At 37.6% G+C, this 11015-nt stretch overlaps 1 protein-coding gene across 1 annotated transcript; it reads right to left on the bottom strand.

Annotated features, from left to right (window-relative positions):
• Window positions 1-3222: 3222 nt before the first annotated feature.
• Window positions 3223-5895, bottom strand: LOC109245072 (5-epi-aristolochene synthase-like). Its single transcript, XM_019412258.1, has 7 exons — window positions 5685-5895; window positions 5303-5561; window positions 4843-5218; window positions 4548-4766; window positions 4271-4409; window positions 3872-4117; window positions 3223-3757 (listed from the first exon to the last, which is right to left on the bottom strand). Exons 1-7 carry the CDS (start codon window positions 5793-5795, stop codon window positions 3461-3463), a joined length of 1647 nt encoding a protein of 548 aa, XP_019267803.1. The 5' UTR covers window positions 5796-5895; the 3' UTR covers window positions 3223-3460.
• Window positions 5896-11015: the final 5120 nt, after the last annotated feature.

Here is an 11015-nt window from a genome sequence, read left to right as displayed (position 1 = left end):
GAATCCGTGGCTTTATTCATCATCTAATTAGGGATTTGAGCTAGAAATTTGGGGGTTTAGGTCTTGAGAATTGGAGAGTGGACTTTGGAGATTTGAGTGACCAAAAGAGGTCGGATTATGATAAATTTGGTATGGTTAGACTGGTCAGTGAATGGGCTTTCAGGTTTTGTGACTTTTATCAGATTCCAAGACGTGGGCTCGGGGGCCAGTTTGAGACGATTTCTGATTTTGGTTAAAATTTGGTATTTTTCTCGTGGAATTGGTTCCTTTAGCGTATATTGATCCTATTATATTGCTTGTGTCTAGATTATGGACGTTTGGATGCCGATTTGAGAGGCAAAGGCGTCGCGGAGTAGGATTTTGGCTTGGTTTGGGGTAAGTAACGCTTTCAATCTTGGTTCTGACGGTTTGAAACCCCAAACTATGTGTTATGTTATTAGTATTGAGGTGATGCACATGCCAAGTGATGGGCGTGCGGGCGTGCACCGTGAGAACTGTGACTTGGGTGATTCCATGGCACCATTTAGTGACTCTATCCCGTTGATATCCATGCTTTCATCGTGTGATAAAGTAGTTGAGCTGTAAATCATGCTAGATATCATGTTTAGGCTTTGTGCCGGTAATGTTTGGACCCTTAGCGGTCATTTCTTGCTCTCATCTCACTAGTTTTCATTTAATATTCGACACTCAGTCATGATCATGCATTTTTATATCGTATCTCAGTCTCAGTTATTTATTGATTCACCATATCATTGTTTTGGGTTGTTTTCATGACATTGTGAGCCCATGGAGAGACTGGAGATGTTGATGACTAAGTGAGGCCGAGAGCCTGGTTATGAGTGACAGTATGGGATCGGGCTGCACGCCATACCAAAATCATCCAATTCCGAACTCAAATCAACCTTCAAATATCCATTTTTTGTTTTTGAAAAGTCTATACAAATCCCCAATTTCTCTACTCCAAATCACCAAATAAATGATAAAAACGAGGAAGGAATCATGATAAATGAATAAATCTGAGTCAAAAATACATATGCTGACCCAAGACGTGAAAATCCCTTAAAAAATTTCCCAAAACCGAGCTCTACAACTCAAAATATAATATAATAACTCTAACCCTCGAAATGAGATTTAATATAGTCTGCCCAGTTATTCCTCTTCGTGAACGCAGAAGTTTTCTCGCGTTCGTAAAACACAAAACACACCAGTTACCAAAACCTCCTATGCGAGCGCAATGCTCATGTCACGAACGCGGTACCTCACAGTGCTACGCCTACGCGAACTCGTCCCCCTATACGCAAACGTGAAGGCTTAAGGCCTGGTGCCCAAGCCGACCTCTCTCTTCTACGCGAACGCAACTCCACTCCCGTGATCGTGATGCACTGTACCTCTAAACCTTTGCGAACGCATCACCTTCTTCGTGAATGCAAAGAACAAGACCACCTGATACTAAATAACACTACGCGAATGCGACCACTATGTCATGATCTTGAAAAAGGATACACTAGACATCAGATCAGCAGCTCCTCAAGATCAAAATGAAATCGAACATGATACGAATCACACTCGAGGCCCCCGGAACCCCATCCAAATATACCAACAGGTCCTAAAATACGATATAACTTAGTCGAAGCCTCAAATCACATCAAACAATATCGAAATTACGAATCGCACCCCAATTCACGCCTAATGAAATTAATGAATTTCCAACTTCTAAAACCAATGCCGAACCATATCAAATAAACTCCAAATGACCTCAAATTTTGCACACTAGTCCCAAATAATACAAGGACCTATTCCAACTCCCTGAATCAAAATCCAAACTCTATATCAATAAAGTCAACTCTCGGTCAAACCTCTCAACCTTCCAAATCTCTCAACCTTCCAACTTTCGCCAATTCAAGCCAAAACGACGTACGGATCTCCAAATCAATATCCAGACATATGACCAAGTTCAAAATCACCATATGAATCTATTATAATCATCAAAACTCCATTCCAAAGTCGTCTACACAAAAGTGAAACTCCGATCAACTCTTTCAACTTAAGGTTCCAACCTTTGGACTAAGTGTCCAAATTCACTCCAAAATTTCTGTGAAACCAATCCAACCACCCCGGCAAGTCACATAGCCACAAATGAACATAGAAGAAGTGATAAATAGAAGAACGGAGCTACAATATACAAAACGACTGGTCAGATCGTTACAGTATCTTACCTAAGACTTCTCTATACTATATCAAATGAACTTGAACGGCCCGTTCAAAATTAATTTGATACGTATAGCTTAGAAGAAGGCTAATAGTTGGATCTTCGAACCAAAAAGAATAAGCAATCGACAAGTGATTCAGCGATTAAACTATTTTCTGGGCACCATATATTTTCGATTGATACATAATTTTTACTTCTCCCCCTCTCTTTTTCCCTGCATTCGAACAAATAATATTTTATTGGTTCTGACTTCCAGTGTGTTGTGATATAAGTTTTGTTTTGTAAATATCTTCGTTCAGAGGCCAATTCAAGATTTCAAATTTATGGGTTCGGGGTTCTAATCGTTTTAAGTTACTGAGTTCTAAATTAATAATATGTACATAGTCGATGAATTCTTTAAGACAAATACAAGGTTCGAACCAAAGCTACTGAGTTTGGCCGATCCCGCTCCCTGAACTCTAGCTCTGCCTCTATCTTCGTCGAAGAGCTTCTTTGTTTTATTTGCAATCTCATCAACTACAAAATCTTTTTTCTATAAGACTAGTCTTAGGATACGCGCTTTGCGCGTGGATCTATATCGATAATTTTGTTTTTTTAAATTTACGTAAATATTATTAAATTATGTATTTGAGGTATTAACAAAAAAATTAAAGAAAAAGATATAAATTCTCAAAAATGATAGGTGTTAATCTCATTCAGCTAGCTTAATAAATAAAGAAATTCTACTTGAAAGAAGGTTTTATTATACGTCTAATTATGATTTATGTGAATTTTTATGTGGAATATCTTATTAAAATTATTATTATTATTATTATTATTATTGTTACCTAATTCAATAAACAAGTAACACAAAAATACTTTTACCACAATTCTTCAAAGATGGCAATACAAATTAAAGAATTTGAATCATTTGGTCTGTTAAAAATTTATGAAGGAAGAAGAGGTTAACAAAAATAAGTCACAAGAGACTCTATTTATAAGAAAATTATGACTCCCATAACAAACTTCATGACTTAAATTAATGTCGTATAACAAGATTTCTCAACAATGCAAGTGGATTCATAACACTTTGTAGATTATTTCTTACAAGGATCTTAATTAAGGAGATCCTAGTTAGGAAGTGCACTGCACAATCGCAAACGCGGTTCCCTAACAACTTAATTATACAATAGAATTAAATAAAATAAATATGTAACTACTTTCTCAACATAGAAGAATGAAGCCTCCTTAAACTGAGCAACAAATGGCAGCTCAAATTTTGATGGAGTCCACAAGTAGGGCATTAATGTGAGGTTTTAAGACCTTTTCCGGATGAGTGTATCCATCTAGATTGTGTATATATGTAACCTCAACAATACGAGCAAGATTGAGAATACGAGATAAAAACTCTGTAGATACAGGAGTGGGCTTAAGAATTCCTTCATTAAGATCCTTCCATGCTGCCTCTGCCATTTCTTGAAATTTAACCATTGCCTCTTTTGTTGATACATCATAATCTCTCATGCAACACTCAATTCCTGTTGCTATTTGTCCCCTACTTTTCTCAACCTATAAAGGCAGATAGATTAAGGGTTAGCTTTAATATGCCTCAATAACATCGCAACACTTATAGTTTGTCAACATCTCATATAATGATATAATATCGTGAGATACAACTCATACCTCGTATGTTGCTGTGTCATCAATAACTCGGCATATAATCACACTAGCTTCAAGAATTTTAGGATTCTTTGACAACCACTCAAAATCCTGATCCGTAGTAGACTTCATACCCAAGTATGATGTTGTCGCAAGGTAGTAATATGTAGTAGTTGCTAGTGCATTGCTTAGGTATTCAGAAACAGGTGGCATATATCCTTCAATAAACCATGTTGACTCAACATTATAATTTCTTACTACTTCTTTCATCTGTGAATACAAAACACATATGTTCAAGTGTTAGAAATTTCGGATTGAATTATATCAAGTTTCTGATTATTAAAAGACACACACAAGGTAAAACAAAGTGAGAAATGGATTAAGGAGAAAATGTATTTTGATAGTTAAGTTGCTCAAACATACTCTTTCTATTGCATGGCAGACAATATGAGATCTTCCAGCACTAGACAATTCCTTTTCATAATCCTTGTATAGATCTAGAATAGCTTTATAACTGATTTTCATGTAATCAGGAAGCCGTTCAATTTCATTGATATCCCATCTGCAAGATGACAAAATTAAGATAAACTCATGCATTTTGAAAGAGCACAATTATAATGAGTGAAGTTCGTCTTAATCTTTTCATGATGACATTCACTATTAAGGAATATCCGAATAAGTGAATTTATCAAGTTCATACCTTTGTATGGCATCTGTGTATGCCTCAAGTTCTTTAACTGTACCATAAGCATCAAAGGTGTCATCGACAATCGAAATCATTGATATGGTCTTAACGAGCATGACGCGCGCTTGAGAGTATTGAGGCTCAAAATAAACTCCTAATGCCCAAAAGTAGCATTCAACTACTCTATCTCTAGCATATGGAAGTGTTGTTACAAAATCCAAATCTTTCCACCACCTGCAGCATAACAAATTAACATCAGTACTTGAGAAATGGTCAATCAAAAAGGGTTCATCGTTTTTATTTATCGCACCTTGATACTTCAGCAAGTTCTTGTTTGTGCAACATCTGGAGCAAGTTGAAATCCAATTTGGCAAATTGAAGTAACACATTAATTTTTGATTGTTCCTTCTCATAGATTGATGAGATGAAGAATCGGGTCTCGACTCTAGGAACGCCCTTGTGCAAACATTGCTCAAGGGCATGTGTCACTAGCTCCCTAAGTGGAGATTTCAAATGTGGAGCTGCAGATTCAAGATGGATAGTGGAGAAAGCAAGTGCGTCTTCTAAGATATCGTCAGCATGAGTCCTTACATGTGAAGCTTCATACAAGTTCAATAATCCTAAGACATCACTAGCAAGTGACTCCTTGAATTTGCCATTTTCATCTTGGAATTTGCTGAAAATTTCTGATTTTCAAGAAGGAATACACAATATTAAACTTCCGGTAAATTTTAACAACAATATTAAAGGCGTGCTCATGATGAACTTACCAGGAGAGATGTTGAAACCATGTTGCCTAAGCAATCGAAATTGAAGTGCAGAAGTGCACAAATCATCAAAGTTTGAGTTTTGGTGGTAAATCTGATCCAAAATGTCATCAATTTCTTTCTCAAAGTGGTAGGCTATGCCAAGGCGTTCAATAATGTCAATTAAATTCAATCTGTCAGCCAATTTCCTTCCAGTGGCTAATAACATACTCCTTGTTTGTTCCTTCAATGGTTCAATCTCTTGACCATACTTTTCTGCCATCTATTTATAATGTATTAAAAAAGATAACTAAAATTAGCAAAACTAATGTTGTTCAATAAACATAAAGAAGAAACTAACCATGCTTGAAAGAAAATATTATATATGAAGAAATTTATAAATTACCTGATTGTCAATGGAAAATGAAAGGAACTGATCACCCCACAGACTAGGAGAGAAGTCAGCCACGGGGCGAACAATCTCTTCTTCGTAGTTGCTAACTGCTGCTGAGGCCATTGCTAATTAAAAAGATAAACAGAATGTTTTGTTATTCTAAGGAAGAAAGAGAGGAACTTGATCTCAATTGTTGAAAACTGATGACTAAAATGGAAGAGAATGGAGAAGTATATATAGTGGTGAGAGACACAGCCAATTCTCTCATTAATCTTTTTAATGTAAACAACTTGATCACATCGAAACGATGTTAAAATCATATTTTATCTGATCAAAATTAGCAGCTAATCATTCCACAGTTGCCTTACTTGACTTTATACTAGCTAGTCTTCACTCACTAGGCAGCAGCCTTATTTGTCCATAAATTATTTGACTGTAGCAGTAGCCTTTTGATTCATTGTTGGCGTCTATATATGTGGGGTCTGCTCATCCTTACGATAAGCTGGTTAACATGAAAAACAAATATTCGCATTATGTATTTGCACCAAAATAAAAAATGAATGCAAAAAACGTTATTAAATTGAACAAATAGTTGTATTCAGCATGCGGACACTAAATTGGGTGTTACAACGAAGCTTGGATGGGGTAATGTTGCTTGAACCCTAGGGCAAACTGTTGCTTACCCTCTTGATATCATCCGTTGAACAATGCAGATGTGCGCCGTGAAGAATAATGTTGCTTCAGTTGTTACTGGTTACTGGAAGGCAACGCTAAAGTATAATGGTATTGTCGATGCATTCAACAAAACTATTCAGAGTCCATAAAAATAAATATAATTATATATATAGTTGTAATATATGTAAAATTTATTTATAATGTGATTTTCCTTTGAGCTGGGGGTCTTTCAGAAATAACATATCTACCTTCATTAAGTAGGGGTAAGGCCTGCGTATATCTACCTTCATTAAGCAGCTGTGAAATTTTACTGGGCTTATTGTTATTGTTGTTATCACGTATAATGTGATTTATGTATAGATGAGGTGGTTTCATAAAAAAGAAAATATTGCTCGAAGGATAACAAAGATCATCATACAATTACTACGCCAGAACAAAACAAACCAAACTCAATTGAGGATTTTCTTAGAGAATATACACACATACAGATAACACATATATATACACGTTAGTGCGTGAGTGTGATGAAAGAGAACACACGGACAGAGTTTCCTCAATACAATACTTGTTCCAAATAATTAATTGACATTTAATAATGAAATTACCATTAACACTATTTACTATCCAAATACCATAAATCATATAAGAATAATAATATTTATAGTCAATGTAAACACATAATATCGCTACTTTAGGACAAGTTATATAGTTTTGTTACTTCGTGTAACGATCCAGCCGGTCGTTTCGAGAGTTACAACCCCATTCCCCTATGTCTTGCTTTTTTTGTGTTCTTCAGCTAAATTATGATATACGGGGTTAGTTGGTTCGGGTTCAGAGTTGTCTCTTAATTGAAAGCTTAAGTTGGAAAAGTTGACCGGAAGTTGACTTAGGAATAAAAGACCTCGGATTTAAATTTTGATGCTTCCGTTAGCTCTGTTAGGTGATTTTGGACTTAGGAGCGCGTCCGGAATGTGATTTGGAGGCCCATGGTAGAATTAGGCTTGAATTGGCGAAAGTTAGAATTTTGGTGATTTTGGCCCGAAGTGGAAATTTTGATATCGCGGTCAGATTGGATTTCCGGAAGTTGGAGTAGGTTCGTGGTGTCATTTCTGACCTGTGTGCAAAATTTGAGGTCATTCGGACGTGGTTTGGTAGGTTTCGGCATCGTTTGTGGAATTCGGAAGTTTAGAAGTTCTTAGGCTTGAATCCGGGAGTAATTTGGTATTTTTATGTTGTTTTGAGTAATTCGAAGGTTCGACTAAGTTCGAATAAGGTTTTGGGACGTGTTGGTATGTTTGATTGTGGTCCCGAGGGCCTCATGGTGATTTTGGGTAGTTATCGAATTGTTTTGAGTTGAAGAAGTGTAGCTGAAGCTGCTGGTTCTGGTGTTTCCACACCAGCGGTAGGGAGCCCGCAGGTGCGAGCCCGTATAAAGCGAAGGAGGTGTCGCAGATCGGCCAAGGAGGAGCTGGCAAGATCCGTAGGTGTGATGGATTCCCGCACCTGCGATGGACGCAGATGCGGTCTTGGAGCCGCACGACCGGAGGTTGGGATTTTAAGTGAAATCCACACCTGCGATAGGATTTCCGCAGGTGCGACGTCGCAGAAGCGACTGTGGACCGCAGGTGCGGTATTGTTGGGCAGAAAAGCACCAGCCCGAGGTTTTGTCTTTCATCTTCAATTTTGGACTTGAGGAACTCGGGAGAGAGGCCATTTTTTGAAGGTTTTCAAGGAGCAACGTTGGGGTAAGTGATTCTAACCCATAATGGTATAAATTTCGTGAATCCATGGCTTTATCATCATCTATTTGGGATTTGAGCTAGAAACTTGGGGGTTTAGCATTTGAGAATTGGAGAGTGAACTTTGGGGATTTGTAGGGCGGATTTACCATGGTTGAAGCGGTACCGCTTCACCAATTTTTTTTTATTAAATATATATAATTGATACTATGCAAAATAAACAATTAGATACAAATAAAATAAAATGACACCACTTCATCGCAATGGTCTAGTTGGTTTGCTGGTCTAGTGCCCAAAATATCCGCAACTAGTCTGTGGTTCCAATCCCAGCAACTGCATTCCCATCCTTTTACACTTCTGAGCAATAGAATAGTAGTTAGTCCTTTTTTCCAAAAGTTGTAGCATTCCGATTTTGTATAGGACAGAGAGACATTAAACTCTCATTTTTTCCAAAAACAGTAACACTTCCAATTTTCTAACCAAAAGCAGTAACAATTTTGATTTTGTATTGGACAAACTACAAAGAGAAACTAAACTCTCTCGTTCTCCCCTTTGGGTAGGAAAAGGATAATTATAAACAATATAAAATCTGTTGGAGTTTACTTATTTCATACCCTAATTTTGAAAAGCCTATTTAATTACATTGGAACTTGCTGCTTCCATTGGAGTTAAATAGTATAAAATTCTCCGGAGGTTAATTAAATCGGAACTTGCCGAAATTTTCTAGTTGCAATCGCAAGTGAGTTCTCTTGGAGTTGCTTGCTTGAACCCAGCTGACTCTTTTTCTAATTTTGACATTGAAAAGATATTGAGATTAGCTGAGTTATATCCTGATGATTTTGATAAATATTCTATGGTCGACCTTTGATTTCAGCTTCAGAATTACGTTGTTGATGTCCAAGATCATGATAAAAGGTTTGCAGATCTTAGGGGACTTGCTAATCTTTCCACGAAATTAGTAGAGACAAAGAAGCATGGGACTTATCCTCTTATTTTTCAACTTGTAAAATTTACTTTACTTTTTCCAGTTGCTACTGCTACAGTTGAGAGAGCTTTTTCGGTAATGAAGTTGATTAAGACCGATTTGCGGAGTCGAATGGATGATGAGTTTTTGAGTAGTTGTTTGGTTCTTTATATAGAAAAGGATGAATTTAGTCTTATTCCTAATGAGGCTATTATGAATACCTTCCAAAATATGAAAATTCATCGAGGAGAGCTGTAGTAAAGTACTTTTCTTAATATGATATTATTACTATATTTGTTTCTTTAACTATTTCTTTAAATGTCGATACCGGTTACGGAAAATCCTGCGTACGCCCCTGGGGATTTGAGAGACCAAAAGAGGTCGGATTTTGATAAATTTGGTATGATTAGACTCGTGAGTGAATGGGCTTTCAGGTTTTGTGACTTTTGTCGGATTCTGAGATGTGGGCCCGGGGGCCCGGTTTGAGACGATTTCGGGTTTTGGTTAAAATTTGGTATTTTTCTTGTGGAATTTGTTCCTTTAGCCTATATTGATCGTATTGTATTGCTTGTGGCTAGATTCGGGACGTTTGGAAGCCGATTTGAGAGGCAAAGGCGTCGCAGAGTAGGATTTTGGCATGGTTTGAGGTAAGTAACGCTTCCAAACTTGGTTCTGAGGGTTTGAAACCCGGAACTATGTGTTATGTGATTAGTATTGAGGTGACGCACATGCCAAGTGGGGCGTATGGGCGTGCACCGTGAGAATTGTGACTTGGGTGATTCCATGGCACCGTTTAGTGTCTCTATCTTGTTGATATCCATGTTTTCATCGTGTGATAAAGTAGTGGAGCTGTAAATCATGCTAGATATCATGCTTAGGCTTTGTGACCCTTAGTGGTTATTTCTTATTGTCATCTCACTAGTTTTCATTTAATATTCCATACTCAGTCATGATCATGCATTTTTATATCATATCTTAGTCTCAGTTATTTATTTATTCATCATATCATTGTTGTAACGATCCGACCGGTCATTTTTAGAATTTACGTCCCGATCCCCTATTAACTGCTTCCCCCAAGTTTATTTCTGCTATTTTGATTGCCGGGATGTTTGGTTTTGAGTTTCGGAGAGTTTTGGGACACTTAGTCCCTAAATGAGAGCTTAAGTGTTGGAAAATCGACCGTAGTTAGAACAGTGTGAAGACGGCCTCAAAATGGAAATTCGATGGTTCCGTTAGCTTCGTTAGGTGATTTCGGGTTTAGAGGCGTGGTCGGATGGTGTTTTGGAGGTCCGTAGCTAATTTAGGCTTGAAATGCCGAAAGTTGAATTTTGGAAGTTTCTGGTTCGATAGCGAGATTTTGATCCGAGGGCCGGAATAAAATTTCGGAAGTTGGAGTAGCTCCGTCGTGTTGAATGTGACGTGTGTGCAAAATTTCAGGTCATTCGGACGAGGTTTGATAGACTTTTGATGGAAAGTGTATTTTTAGAGTTTTTGAAATTCTTAGGCTTGAATTCGATGAAAAATAGGTGTGTTATGTTGTTTGAAGTATTTTGAAGATTGCTACAAGTTTGAATGATGTTTTAGGATTGGTTGGCATATTTGGTTGAGGTCCCGGAGGTCTCGGGTGTGTTTCGGAAGGTTAACGGATCAATTCGGACTTGAAGAGAGCTGCTGAAATTTCAACTTCTGCATTTTACGCTTCTGCGGTGAACAGTAACCGCACCTGCGCTGAATAGTAACCGCACTTGCGGTGAATAGTGACCGCATCTGCAGTGAACAGTAACCGCATCTGCGGTGAACAGTACCGCATCCGCGGTGAATAGTAACCGCACCTGCGGTGAACAGTAACCGCAGGTGCGAAAATTGCTGGACAGATTATTTCAAGTTCTGAAAATGGGACTTCGCCCCATTTTCCATTTTTTGACGATTTGGAGCTCGGGTGAGGCGATTTTTCGAGAGATTTTC

Source organism: Nicotiana attenuata, unplaced genomic scaffold (genome assembly GCF_001879085.1).
Source record: "Nicotiana attenuata strain UT unplaced genomic scaffold, NIATTr2, whole genome shotgun sequence".
Taxonomy (NCBI): Eukaryota; Viridiplantae; Streptophyta; class Magnoliopsida; order Solanales; family Solanaceae; genus Nicotiana; species Nicotiana attenuata.
This window is presented reverse-complemented; position numbering and strand designations above follow the sequence as displayed.